The sequence below is a fragment of the Alexandromys fortis genome, unplaced genomic scaffold (genome assembly GCF_014885135.2).
Source record: "Alexandromys fortis isolate MF-2015 unplaced genomic scaffold, M_Fortis_MF-2015_v1.1 scaffold_203, whole genome shotgun sequence".
Taxonomy (NCBI): Eukaryota; Metazoa; Chordata; class Mammalia; order Rodentia; family Cricetidae; genus Alexandromys; species Alexandromys fortis.
The window spans coordinates 1,961,563-1,976,588 of record NW_026068080.1 but is presented as its reverse complement, the minus strand read 5'-3'; the positions used below and the strand labels follow the sequence as shown (position 1 = coordinate 1,976,588).

Genomic DNA, 15,026 nt, shown 5'->3' with positions numbered 1-15,026 from the left:
CCTGATGTGTAGCTGAAGTTCAGTGATTATCCGTTGAGTTGAATGATTGAAACTCATTGACATCCATGTGATGTGGGATTCTCCTCTGTATACTATGAAAATCATTGGTTAATAAAGGAACTGCTTTGGGCTTATATCAGAGCTATAGAGGAACAGAGCTAGGTGGGGAAAACTAAACAGAATGCTGGGAGGAAGGAGGAGGAGTTAGAGAGAAGCCATGGAGCCCTACCGGAAACATGTTGGAACTTTAGCCAGTAAGCCACAGCCACATGGCGATACTCAGATTAATAGAAATGGGTTAAATTAATATGTAAGAGTTATCCAAAGGGGCTGGAGGGATGGCTCAGTGGTTAAGAGCATTGCCTGCCCTTCCAAAGGTCCTGAGTTCAATTCCCAGCAACCACTTGGTGGCTCACAACCATCTGTAGTGAGGTCTGGTGCCCTGGAGATACACACAGACAGAATATTGTATATATAATAAATAAATAAATATTAAAAAAAGAGTTATCCAATAAGAAGCTAGAGCCAACGGGCCAAGCAGTGATTTAATTAATACAGTGTTGTTATTTTGGTTCTGGGCGGCCAGGATGAACAAGTGGCCCCCTCCTTACAACATCCATGTAAAATTTTCATATAGGCTACATCAAACCCTCAGAGTAAGTTTCCTTGAAGTGATTTGTGGAGCCATGGGTCCTGTTTTTTTTTTAACCCTATTAAATTATAAGTCTTATAAAATGTTAAAAGATGCCATGCAGTTGCCTGATAGCTCAGCCAGTAAAATGCTTGGCATGAAGGCACAAGGACCTGAGTTTGAAGACCTATTTTAAAGAAGCTACATGGAGTGGCGTGTGCTTATAATCCCAGAAGTGTGAAGGCGGTGACAAGGAAGATGCTTAGGGCGGCTGTTGAGCCAGCCTAATCTAACTGCCGAGTGCCAGACCAGTGAAAGACCAAAGCCAAGGTAGCTATCACTTGAGAAATGCCACCCAAGGTTGACCTCTGGCCGGCATATGCATTCACATACAAAGGAACACACACACACACACACACAAAAAAAAACAAAGGAACACACACGCACGCACACACACACACACATGCACACACACACACACACACATGCACACACACCCCCCCCCCGAAATTCTCTGCAGAGCAGAAGAAAACAAAATGAGAGAAGATGATTGCTTGTGATTATACCTGACTGGGAAGCGATATGAATTCATTTTCTGCAGGGATCAAATATTCTACCCATGAGAAGGGAATGGATTATGCAGTGAAGTTTTACCTTGGCACTCTCAAATCCGTGGGTGCTGCCATAGTATCTCCTAAGCAGAATGGGGAGGTGGCCATGGGCTAGAAGAGAAGAGCAGCATTTGAACAGGCTTGGAAGTTGGATGATGGGCTCTCAAATTTCATTATGCTCCTCTGTCGTTTCATTGGCCTGAAATTCTTCATAATAAAAAGTGTTTTTAAATAACAGTGGATTATTTCATATGAAGATGCAAACAAGGTCAAGTTCTTTCACACTCCTCTTTTGTTTAATAAGTTAGGAAGGCGTGGCAGAACAATTACAGGCAGGATAGCAAGAGATGGCATTGGGGGCCATAGGCAGAAAGAGTCGTTCTGAAGCGCAGCTCATTAGATTATTCAGCGCCCTTTCTGGAAAGATCTATACATATTCATGAGCATGTATGTAATAAGTGTCTTTCTCCAAAGAGCCGCAGAAAGCCTGCTGTGCATAACTACCTGGGTTGAGAAGGAGCATTCCATCCGGGACACTCTTCTTGCTGGGTCAAGTTCAAAGGTGGTAGGTGTGGCCAGGCAAGCCCTTTCCTGCCTCTCTCTGCTCACTTCTGCCTCTGGACCCCGTTCACCATCTGACCAGCAGCATATATAGAATAGCATTCAATTCCATGGCATTTGTGCCTGGCCTGTCATGTGTGTTAGCTACCATTCTGCAGTCTGCACATAAGACCTCTGAGAGCAGTTGCTATGGTGATTAGTGCTGACGTCTTCCTTTCTGGAACCTTCTCCAGGGTTTAGACCACGGTAGAACTGCACTTGGACAATGTCGTCTGTCTTAGCAACTGGACAGGAGGAGGCAGGAGTGAGGCAAATGGGACACGAATCTCCATCACTTGGCCTGCACCTCACATTGTGGCACCATCTCATCTCATCTCCCGCGGGCCTGCAAGGCCGATAGCAGTAGTTATGTTTCCTAGATAAGAAAAACTGAGATTTCCCTGAAGGTCCAGTGATTTGTCCACGGGGTTACACTAGGAGAAGTGGCCTGGGATTTCGATTCAGTTTCCACTCTATGTTCTTGCTCTTCCTCGCTGCGCACCCACCCTTCCCCTTTCCTCCAGTGAGACACGAAATCTCCTATAGCTCCCATCCTGCGTCTGGGGAACCCGATCTTCCCGCAGGATCTTTATCACAGTTTGCTCACACACAGGGGCAGACAACTGGTCAGCCAGTGTTCCAGGGACCGTATCTGAGGGACAGGATCCCCGTTTCCAAGCTTGGAGACGTGAGCTTCCTGATGGAGGTGCTGTCTTAGTTCTTGCATTGCCCTGTCTGTGCCTGTGACTGCGGCTGCAGGACAGGCCTGCTGGTGGTGAGGTTTCTGGGACCAGCAGACATGTCCCTTGTCATGACCTGGACAGAGTTTGTACTGAAAGACACAAAAAGGGAAACCCATGGGCCAAGGGCTGCCTCTGGTTGTACTCCAAAATGCTGTCCTGTCTCCTACTTGCCTTGCAGAAGAAGCCTTCCATGAGGGCTCCGGGTACCTTGACAGCCTGGTGTGAACCTGACCAAGCTCTCCCCTTGTTGCTCTAAATGCAGGTGGTGTTGTCAACAACAGTGAATGTGGACGGGCACGTGCTGGCTGTGTCCGACAACATGTTTGTACATAACAACTCTAAGCACGGAAGGAGAGCGAGAAGGCTTGACCCGTCAGAAGGTAGGACTGGGAGCCAAGGCAGATAAAGTGTCCGGTACTTGTTCCTGTTGTTTGTTGGTGTATAGACAAAGCTTCCAGCCCAGGCTCCCCTCGAACTCACAATCTAGCTAAGAAATGACCTTGAACTCCTGTTCTTCCTTCCTCCGTTTCCCTGGTGCTGGGATTGCAGATGTCCATCACCACACTCAGTATATGCAGTCCTGGGGATCGAACACGGGGCCTCTTGCGTGCTAAACAGGCCCTCTACCACCTGAGCCACATCGCCTCCAGCGCCGCCATAAATACTGGTAGTCGGCTCCCCTCGACTCTCAGCCAGGACTCAGGTTCCTGCGCCTCTCCGCCTCTTCTCCTCCGACCTGTGTTTTCTTTCAGCGAGGCTGGTATTTCAGGCGATCACGGGCCTATGACATCTTAGTTAAACAGGAACAGCCCCGTGCCAGACGCGTATGAATAAGTGTCAGATGTGCCCTTAAACAGATTGTGGGCAAAACAAAACAATGTGCGGAGTGAAACTGACACTAATTGATTTTTGTTTGCTTGGACAAGAAGAAATCATGGGCGGCTCTGGGTAGTTTTCCAAGTGCATTAAACTAATTAGAAATACTGGTAACTGTTAAATTTCAAGTTGTCCAAAAAATTAAAGTCGATCCATGAACAAACCGACAAGCCTGAGTGAGTTTCCATCTCACTTGCTCCCCTCCTTTTCTGCCTCTCCACAAACTTACGGGTGTTAGAAGACCTCATGATGTGGACGAGAGTCAAATCTCGCTATGATTTTAATCTTGATGCTCTCCTATAGGTTACCCACCAGCCCTCTTCCCAGCTCAGCCCTTCGAATGTATCTTGTATCATTTTAAACAGGAATTAATGAACTGAAAGAAAATGATTGAATCGGTAAAGAATTTGGAGTGGTGTTAATTCTCCCACAGTGGGCACTGAAAGGGAAGGAAAAAACCCTAGAGTTCAGAGCTCTGAGCCCCTCGAGTTGCTTTTGACTGATTGGATGTGATTGACTGGCCGTTCAAAGGGGGCTCATGTTTTTGGAGCCCTGCCAAAGTTCTCCTCCACCTTTGACCCTGTCATCTTGGGAAATGGAGTGATGGATTGACTTTAGTTATGGCCAGAACACCGTATTGGGTTCCTGTTGGGATGCAAAGTCCAGGGGCCTTGAACATGGGCGGGAAGGGAAGAAAGTTGGTTCCACCGAGTTGGGAAAGTGACTAGAGGTTGTCTCTAGGTGGGGTTGAGCAAACCCTTCAACCTCGATAGATCCTGTTTCCTCCTCCTCTCCCCAGCATGTTAACAAGCCTTGTAAATCTTAACATTGTAGGGTAGACGAGGTGGGGAGAGAAAAGGGATTTACACTTTTCTAGAGTGTTCAGTGTATAAAAATGTGGGCAAAAACAACAGCGTTTCAAAAACACCCTTTGCACAATTAGCTAAGTGTTTCGGTCTTTCAAACATAATGGCCAACTCATTAAGCTTTAATGGCCTGGTTAAAACCAACATCCAATTAGGGGAGGACGGCAAAGCAACACAGCTCAACTTGAACTTCTTGGAATGACCACCAGTTTTCCAGGACAGCACCTTTCCCAAACTCCAGACATCACTAGCAGAGGACACAACTGATTCTGTTCCTTCTCATCTTTCTAGCTACACCCTGCATCAAAGCCATCAGCCCAAGTGAAGGCTGGACCACAGGAGGAGCCATGGTCATCATCATTGGTGACAACTTCTTTGATGGTCTCCAAGTTGTGTTTGGTACCATGCTTGTATGGAGTGAGGTAGGTCAAAGCCATTTGCTTGCATGATATCCTTTGGCTCCCTGGTTCTTTGGGGCTGGAGGAGCTAGAAATTCCCAGAGCAGCAGCCCCATGAAGACTCAGACCTCTGTACCTACTATGAGAAGACAACCCAGGGCATCAAGACATGGAAAGCATAACATTTGGGGAATGAATTCCATTAAGTGATAAATATCCATTGCAGTATTATGTAAGATGGTGAAAAATTAGAGTCTAAATATTGGATCCTAGGAGGGTGATGGAGGAAAAAAAGTGAGGGTATTTTTTCCACCATTGAAAATTATGTTTTGGAAAATTTCTAATGATACCAGAGACGAGCATGTTTATGCCATGAAGCTGAGTGGTAAGGAGTCAGAGTATCAGTGGATATGTATAATCTAATGAATTCTGTGACACACAGCCATTGAAATGTCTGGGCAACGCACCAGATCTTAATATTGGTTGTCTCTGCATTATATAATTTTAGGTTTCTTTGCACAGTTCTGTGAATTCCAAATGTTCTAAATTGGATATGTTTGACTTACAATTTATAATCAGGGAAATCAACTAAGCGCATTACTGAAAGAGAAGTATGGGTGCTGAGCTGGGCTTGGCAATGGCCGTCAGCAGTGGCCTCTGTGGTGGTTTGTCTAGTGACTGTCTTTCTTCGTCTCTTCACTTCTCAGCTCATAACCCCCCATGCCATCAGGGTGCAGACCCCTCCTCGGCACATCCCTGGAGTTGTGGAGGTGACACTGTCTTACAAATCCAAACAGTTCTGCAAGGGAGCCCCGGGCAGGTTCATTTACACAGGTAAGAGAGAAAATGATTTCTAAGGCAACTGGTTCCTAGGTCCTCTTTGCTCCAGTTACCAGGATCTCTGTAATCAGCCCAGTTAGTCTAGGTCTTTCTGGAACTGCGGGAAGAATGGACTGAGTGACAGACATCAAATAGGGACATGCAGGTTCAATTCTGAATTTGAACTTTACCCGCAAAGCTTCTGTATGATCTGCTTGATGGCCATGGCAGCTCATATTGGGAACCCACCCTTAGAAACTGATCTCTTTACAGCCATGATGGGGCAGCCTTTTCTTTTTCTTTTCTTTTCTTTTTTTTTTTTTTTAATTTATTATGTATACAGTGTTATGTCTGTCTGTATGCTTGCTGGCCAGAAGGGGGCACCAGATCTCACCACAGATGGCTGTGAGCCACCATGTGGTTGCTGGGAATTGAACTCAGGACCTCTGGAAGAGCAGTCAGCGCTCTCAACCTCTGAGCCATCTCTCCACCCCCGGGGCAGCTTTTTGTAGGAGCAATCACATAAGCATAATCCAAGTTGTTGGCTGTGAGTTCTCTCGACGGTGATTCAAGTGGCCCAGCAGAGTGGTGCAAAGTGTTTCAAACCCTACAAAAGCAGGATCTACCCAACCATCCAGTTTTCACTGAGCATCCCCTTCGCGTTGTCGACACCAAATAAATCAGTTGAATGGCTGCTTTCTCTGGGTGAGGAGTACAGGGGACGCACAGGACCCTGGTCCTTCCGTGTCTGGAGGTTTAGGAACTTGTGGAGAAAACGGTTGGTGGACTGTCCAGCACAGGCGGAGACTTTCTAAGTTCAAGATGGAAGACCTGTGAGTTGCGGGAAGAGAGCCCGGTGTGGGCTGGTATCATGGGATTCAGAACAGCCACCTGGGCTCAGTGTGGCCAGCAAGTAATGGGAAAGAGAAGTTATTGCTATAGCTCCCACTGGGGTACGGGTCACTCATTCGTCCGTGCCTTTTGTGGAATGACGTAATTCTAGCTATGGGATACTGAAGCGAGGGAAGTAAAGAGTCTTTAGTGAAGGGAACTTTCTAGGGCCCAAGGCAGATGGTAAAGGCCATGCATGGTGTGGTTTCAGTCAGGTGTAAATAAGGGCAGGAAAACGGGAACCTCAGGCAGTTCAGCAGGAGGTGGCTCTGAAGAAGGGACATTGAGCTCAGAATAGTACCACAGGAAGGGACAACCCATGGAAATGCACGCCGACCTCACCTCTGCCCTCCTCTGTGATAAATTCATATTGCTTTCCTATTACTCCAAAGCCCCACAGAGCTGGCAAGTCCCTGCTGGTTCCTGGTACTGTCCCTGAAAGTCCATGACTCTGCTGGAGTGATGGGGTGTGCCTGGCAAAAAACGCAGCAAGATGATGAGCCAGAAGTGAAAAAGAGCCCAGTGCCGCTGAGCAGGAGCAAGAATGCCAGAGAATTAGAATGAAGTCCCTGGGGTGGGGGGCAATGGGGAATGAGGAAGGCAGGCAGGATGTGGGGAGTGTGGAAGATGTCAAGCTAAGGGGTATCTAGGCAAGAGTAGGCACTGCAGGGATGGGTGTTGCTATGGATGGGAGGGATCCATTGTTCCATGGTGGAGAAGGCTCCTTGGATTCCAACAAGGAGAGCTGAGAACAGTGAGGAGGAGCTGAGAAGGAGAAACTGGGAGAGGAGAAGCCTGGGAGTATGGATTGTCCCTGAGATCTAGTGAAGATGGTTCCAACTCCAGGACACTTAACCTATACTTGGCATCTCCCGTGTTTTGTCCAAGTTCCCCTGGGAGTAGATGAGGATGCAGGTGAATATTCTAACAGGTACTTTGCAGCCAGCCTTCAGCTCTCTACTGAAGTTGGGAATGATCTCAGCTCTCATGGGACTGTAGACACTTAGAGCCAGATGGGATGTGTGTGTGTGTGTGTGTGTGTGTGTGTGTGTGTGTGTGTGTATGCGCGCGCGCACGCACCTGCACACACGCACGTGTGCACACACATTTGCAGACTTCCCCTGAAAGCTGGGTCTTTTGCTCCTACCTGCATTTATAATTGCCAAAACCTACCTTGACAAATGATGCCAAATCTCTCAACCTCTAACTCTGTATAGTCATTGCCATAAATATATGTTTGAAATTATGTTCAAGATACAAAACCAATAACAGCAGGATACTTTAGCATCCTACGCCTTCTAGAAGAGAAGATGCATATCCTGGATCCCAATAATTAGCTTAAGCCTCAGCAGATATGTAAAAACAAAAAGGGGTTGTTGGAATATCTATCAGGGAGGGACTAACTTGGGGGAAAATCTAGACCAACTTCCTAGAGGAGGGAAGGATACAGGGACATTTGAATGCAGTAGGTTTTCAACTGAAAATATATAGCTTCTTGGAAATAAGCATAGCACCTAGCAGAAGAGAAACCCATGAAGCCATGGCTGCTGTGTGCTATAACTAAGTGTCAGTGTTAGCAAGCTCTCTCTTCCTGCTTTACTAAGATGTGATTGTGCCATGTATTGTTATTGCTGATATGTTCCTGACATTGCCATGCTTTTTGTATGCATTGAGAACACATAATGCTTAGCTTCATAGACATTGAGCGTGCACGCTATGCTCAACACTGATACTTGGGACATGCTAGACCTGCCGCTCTCACCTTCAAAGACACTAAGGTGTGAAGGTGGCTGTACCTGTTGTAGAGTCAGCATGGACTTTTCTCCGTCTAATAAGGTAGGATATGGTTGTCACGGACTGAGGAGAGAACAAAGGAACAGTGTGCTAGAAGCAGGGGTATCATGGTAAAGGTTGGACACCTGGCTCTCCAAGTGATTCAAAACAGAGGTGGGCTTGCAGTGATTCCCGATTTTCATGGTGCAGACACTCTTACCACCATGATTCCAAGCTACAAAGTAGGTTCCTGGAAATGCAATCACCTGCTCTCGCAATCTGGAAAACCAGGACTTTGTAAATGCTTAGGGTGGAATATGGAGACAGTAAGCAGGATGTTAGATCCACACTCAGAGTGTGTCACCGATATCGCTTTTATTCTTACCTTGGTGCCGACCTGGCCTCTGGCTTGAACAAGGAATGGCAAGTGTCATGAGCACTAATTCTCATGTGAGACGCCGGGACTAGGTGTTAGAACCACGGAACGTTGTTTTTGTTGGTTCATTTTTTGAAGCAGGGTTTAACTATATAGCCCAAAGTGGTGTTGAACTTGAGGTCTTCAGGCCTGAGCCTCCCAAGTGTCGAGATGAATTGACTATTCTCAAACTTAGAATAAGCCAAACAGGGCTTAGGATAGGCAGGGCTCTGGGATGGGAAGGGCAAGTTTGATGTTTGAGTCACACCGTGAACACGACAGAAGGCCCGAATGTAGGGAACTTTGGGGACAAGCTGCGGGGGTAGAGGTCGCCTAGGAATATTTCTCTCAACTCATCGAAAACTATTGAGAATACTGTTGTGATCAGACAGTACTTTGCCCTGTAAAAAGCAATATTGGGGCCAGGCACTGGCTCAGTTAGCACAGGGCTTGCCATATAAGCGTGAGACCCTGATACTGAAGCATAGCATACATGTTTGAAAGTGTCTAGGCATGATAGTATGGGAAATCAGCAAAGAGGACAGTTGGGGCTCATTGGCCAGCCGGTCCACTCTAATTGGTAAGATCCATGGTTATCAAGAGATGTAGCCTCAAAAAGGAATCTATTGAAGAAGACACTCATTGTAGACCTCTGGCCTTCACACAGGCATACGGATGAACAGATATGCTCTCATACACGTGAGCACACACACAGCCACACACACACACAGAGTTACATACAGTCACACGGTCTTTCTGGTTGGGGTGCAGAGAAGGACTTAGAAGGCGGTGTGGGTGCAGAGGGTCAAGCGGAGGCTATTGTGGTGGCCCAGACTGGCAACGACAGCAGCTTGGACTGCAGTGCTGGTGATGGGGACAGGCAGAAGTGAGCGGAATTTAGGAAGCAGCATTGACGGGACTTGATGATTGATTGGATGGGGTGACGGTTGGAGAGGGGAGGGATGGAGACAGTGCTCAGGTTTCAAGTTTGAAAAATTGGGTGGGTAGAGTTAGAAGGTGATGTTTTTTAAGGTATAAAGTGCTGTGGGAGTTCAGAGGGAGGACAAAGCACTTCCAGCTGGCGGGGAGGTGGGAAGATTTAATATTGTAAAAATGTCGATTAATGAATACATTTAGCGCAATGCCAATCAAAATACCAGCAAAATGTTTGGGGGAAACTACACAAAGTTCATCTGGAAAGGTGCTAAACTAGAAACCCCAGTTTTGAAAAATGCAGGGGCCTTGCCCCATCCAGACATTAAAACCATGTTCAGCTTTAATAATTAGGTTGTGCAGGAGTGCAGAGGAATGTCCAATAGCAGAAGACCAAAACCTAAAAACCAAGTCTTTCTGCTCACATGCAGTGTGTCTATACTCAACTGCCAGCGTGCTGGGGAGCTGTCTTATGTCAATGTGGAAAAGACAGAGATTTGGTTTACACGATGTGATGGACCAACAAATTCAAAAGAATCAGGAAGAAAGATTCAGGTTTCTAGACGGACCCTGACAACTGGAAATATTTTCAAATTAACTATTGGTCATTAAAATGTAGATACGTTAAAAGATTATACATCTAAAACATAATTGTTATCTTGAAACTTCCTCATCTGGATGCTAAATAAAGGCCATCGAGTCAAAATTAAAAGAAAATGGGACAAGGTATAAAGTAAAATTTGGCCCATCAAAATGTGAGGCATCAAAAATAACACAAGTTATTTAGTTCTGAAAAACATGCTATTTTAGGTACAAGAAGATTTATCCATTTGTTGAACAAAAAGTTAATACCTCCTATTGCCAACTGCCCTTTTTATTGCACTGTGGATAAAGATGTGATCATTAGACATCCTACATGTTAAGAGATGAAGACAAAGACCAAGGAGGAAGACAGCAAATAAGATCTTAATTAATTCATGAATGTGACTGGCATGGTTATGCACACATGTAATCCCAGTTCTTGGAAGAAGGTAGAGGCAGCAGGATTATGAGTTCAAAGTTATCCTTGTCTACATCATGAGTTCGAGGCCAGCCTTAGCTACAGGAAGCTATAGGAAGCTTCATTATCAGGAAAGAAGGAAGCAAGCAAGGAAAAGAAGGGAGGAAACAAGGACTGAATGAATGAATTTATTTAAATCTACTGATAATCATAGAAATGTAAATAAGAGCAAGAAGAGTGCTGGAGAGTATTTCCATATCTTAGGTGGCAAAGATTTATTTTTTAAGCAAATGAAAATATACAGGTTGGGAGAACTAGAAGACGGTGGGGACTCTTCCCATACAGCACGGAGGGAAGATGGATGGCTAGAGAAGCATTTCTGAGCTCGTTCTAGCCCCGAAGAGCGTGCGTGCCTCTTGACCTAATGGCTCTACGCTCAGCAACGTCTGCATAGAAAACAACTGAATTTGCTCTGGGCTCTTCGTTGGAGTTCTATTTATAGTAGTAAAAAAAAAATTAAAAATAGCATTGGTGTCCAGTGGGGGATTCATTAAATCAAAATGGGACATGTTTATACATTTTAAACATCAAAAATAACACTGTTGGTTGAAGCTCATTTGCATGAAAAACACACGTGATTTAAGTTTTTAAAAATCTCATGCATAGCCTGCTAGACATGGTGGAGCATGCCTGTAATCCCACCATCGGAAGGTGGAGGCAGGAGGATCAGGAGCTCAAGGGCATCCTCAGGTACAGAGTAAACTTGAGGCTATCGTTGAATACATTAAAAAAATCACCCTACCAATGAATAATTTTAAAAGCGTGTGCTGAGCACGGCAGCACACACCTTTCATCCCAGCACTTAGGAAGTAGAGGCAGGAGCAACACTAAGTTCTGGGCCAGCCTAAGCAGCATAGTCTACCTGCTCGGTTTGCACAGCATGGTAAACTTCTGATGAATATAAGAATAGTTGTGCCAATATGCAAGTGAGCAATCATGGTTTTTAGGTATTGGTATTTTTAATATTTTTTCATGTTAATGTGTCTATTTGTGATTTTGATAAAAAAATTACAAGATAAAAAAAGTCCATGTCATATATGTTTAAATATGGAAAGCATAGGCTACTAAACTTGACTCTTCGGGTACAAAGATAGTCTTTGTGGCCAGAAGTCAGGGGCTCTCCGTGCTTTTGAGGGAGCAGCCTCAAGAGGCGGGCAGAATTAGAAGGGCCGGGGCTCCGTAGCTGATATTTTTACGTGAGAGAAGAAATTAGAAACACAAACACTATTTAGGAGAGTTTGGGTCTGTGGCCATTCTCCCACCTTGAGGTCACTGGGCCAAATGCAACTCTTACTAGTGACCAAAAGAAAACAATGTCATTCACAGAGGAGTCCAGGCCCCAGGAAATGGGTTTGTGTCCTGTTGCTTTCCTTGCTAAATGAAAACACATCGTGAAAGCCAATTACGTTTCAGTGAGGTGGCTGGAAAGGCCGTGGCTTCCGTAGCAGACTGCAGAAGACGGTTCTCCACCCAGACCTGGGCCCTCACTCCAGATAGATTTCTATCTGGCCCGGCTGGGGTGAGGGCTGTAAGCTGTGTTCTCTGAGCACCTGCCATTTCCCGTTGCACACCTGGGGCTTCCCTATGGGATGGTACTCATTACTGCTGTAGGTCCAGACGAAATACTTAGTTCCAATAATGAAATTTGGGATCGGAGCAAAAGGGAAACTGGAGACCTGGAGAGCTGACTGGATGCGGTAGGAGCGGATCTAGAAGATGGGCTTGGTCAGCCACGGAGGACAATCTTGGGGACTGCTCTGGCATGTCATTTGGCTTGTCCTTTTGTTAAGCCCCCAGCCTCCCCGAGCCTCAGTTTCTTTATTTATAAAACTCGGCTACCAGTTATATGACTATCCACAGGAGGCTCCCTAATTGAACAGGCCATAAGAACCACCAAATCATGCTTTTTGATGATTTCAGCACCTGTGTTTAAAGAAAGACATGAACTTAGGAGACCTGGGTTCTGCTCAGGTGGCTGCCTCAGAGACTTCCTGACTTGGAGAATGGGGAGGGTTCTGGGGAGACCGGGAACAAGTCACCATGGACACAATAGTGTTGACTCTCAGGTGGACCATCCGAAGTGGAGATGTAAAATGGAGACAGGAAGGGAGACTTCGGTAAATATCTCCTCCTTTGCCACACCCCTTTCCACCCACACAGCTCTGTGGTCCCCAGTCTAGCTGCAGATGGTTTAAGGAAGCTCCACCCTGATGGAGCCTAACCTCTCAAATATACCTGCCTCCATTAAGTAGACCGCAGCAATCAGTTCCTCACGACTGCTGTTGCCAAGGACGGCACTAGCAACATCAGGGTTCAGATAAACAACAGTTTCTCCACACCGGCGACTTTGCAGCTTTGTTTTCCGTCAGCCACGGTTTGCTACCCTGCAACTTGCTGCTTTGGAGTTGAGAGTCACCCGGGACTCAACTCATCAGAAGAGTCCAATTGCCTCTGTCTGGTTTGAAACCCAGAGGCGGTATGCCAGCTGGGGCTGAGCAGGGAGGAGTCCCCCTCCCCTGCTCTTCTGGAAGACTTTTCTGCAGACAACTGGCAATGGAAAAGGTCATCTTGGTACCAGTGGGACACAGTGGTTGGCTGGGCAGAGTTCTCAGCTGTCTTAACTTGATGTGGCAGCAAGCTTACAAGGGAAGGCTGGCCGGAGCATGGCATTTGGGTGTGTGGGAAACTGCTGTCCTCCGATTCTAATCTTGTGTTGTCTACAGATCTGTATGTATGAGCTGACAGTAGGTTGTTGAAGACAGGGGCTAGAGGAGCCCGGATTTTTACTGTTGTTCCTGTGGCTCTTTGCAGAATCCAGGCTACATGCTGTGTGTGTGTTTTGCATGTGTGCATGGATGTGCTTGCATATGAGGTGTGTGTGTGTGATGTACATGTTCATGGATGTGCTTGCCCATGAGAGAGTGTGTATATGTGCATTATGCGTGTGTGCATGTGTGTGCTTGCCCATGAGAGAGATGATTCTGTGCATGCGTGTGCTTGCCCATGAGAGAGAGAGAGAGAGAGAGAGAGAGAGAGAGAGAGAGAGAGAGAGAGAGAGAGAGATGCATCTGTGCAGGGTGTTCTTGTCCCTGAGGTGTGTGTAGGCCATTGGTTGATGTTGGGATGTCCTCCTCAATCCCTTCTCTAACTTTTTTTTCTAGACAGATTCTCTTACTGATCCACCTGTTCCTACCTTTCCCCCAGTGCTAGGACTACTAGTTTACACCACTATGCCTGCCTTTCTGTGTGGGTGCTGGGACCCTCATTCTTGTGCAGCACTTGATGACCCCACTGAGTCATGCCCCTAGCTCCAGGATGTACAATTGATTGCAAGTTAAGTCTCTGATAAATTCTATCACAAGATAGAACTAGGAAGGCAAGAAAAGCAGTGATTATAATTTAGTAATTACATCTGTCATCTGTTAGCTCACAAGCTGGACTCTTCTTGTGGTCTCTAATAACCACCACCTTCCCCCGTGATGACAGTTTTATTAGTGCCTCAGCCTCACAGGTGAGAAACCCTTTGCACAGACAAATTAAGTCACCTGCCCATGGTTGCCAAGTAGGGCCCATCTAAGCTGTCCAGTTCCAGAGCTCAGTCCTTAATCACTGTGTTCTATCTTCCGGCACGATGCAACCTGGATCTGGGGCAGAAGGAAGCCGGAGGCTTGCTGTTGGGTAAGCAGAGTGACCAAGAGAAGAGGCAGGGATCTTTATCTATATTTAAAAACAGTATTTCTTATTATTGTGTGTGTGTTGTGTGCATCTGTGTTATGTGCATGTGTGTATTGTGTGCATGTATGTGCTGTGTGCATGTGTACTGTGTTGTTGTGTACATGTTGTGTGCATATGTATTGAGTGTGCTATGTATGTGTTGTGTGTGTGGTGTGTGTATGACATGTGTATGTGTGTGTGGTGTGTGTATTGTGTATGTATGGTGTGAATGCTGTGTGGTATGTGTATATGTGATGTGTGTAACGTGTGTATGTTTATGTATGTGTGTGTGTGGTATGCAGATGTTTACATGTCATGGTGCACATACAAAGGTGAAAGGATAACGATGTGGAGTTAGCTCTCTCCTTTAAGTTTTACATAGGTTCCAGGGATTAAGCTCAGATTGCTAGGCTCTCCCCACAAGGCCTATACCTGCTGACACCCTGCAACCCTTACCCCAACTTTGCAAAGTCTTGCAGCTGTTCTTTGCACCATTTTTCTAACCTAAGAAAAAATAAGGGTGCGAGAGGATGTCTCAGTCATTGAAGTCTCGGCCAGGAAAGCCCGAGAAGGTAAGGCTGGACCTCCAGCACCACGTGAGAAAGCCAACATGATGGTGGGTACCCGTAATCCCAGCGCTGAAGAGCTGAGGCAGGAGGATGCCTGGAATTTAGTGGGCATCCACTCTAGCTGAAT

The 15,026-nt window shown here is 46.2% G+C and overlaps 1 protein-coding gene across 2 annotated transcripts in view; it reads left to right on the top strand.

The window, feature by feature from the left end:
• Ebf2 (EBF transcription factor 2) overlaps positions 1–15,026 on the top strand; it is a 195,230-nt gene that overhangs the window by 148,758 nt on the left and 31,446 nt on the right. For both annotated transcript variants that reach the window (XM_050121886.1, XM_050121885.1), the window contains exons 8-10: positions 2,848–2,965; positions 4,619–4,749; positions 5,433–5,559. In XM_050121886.1, coding sequence (XP_049977843.1) covers positions 2,848–2,965; positions 4,619–4,749; positions 5,433–5,559 — 376 coding nt within the window. The remainder of the gene's footprint in view (positions 1–2,847; positions 2,966–4,618; positions 4,750–5,432; positions 5,560–15,026) is intronic.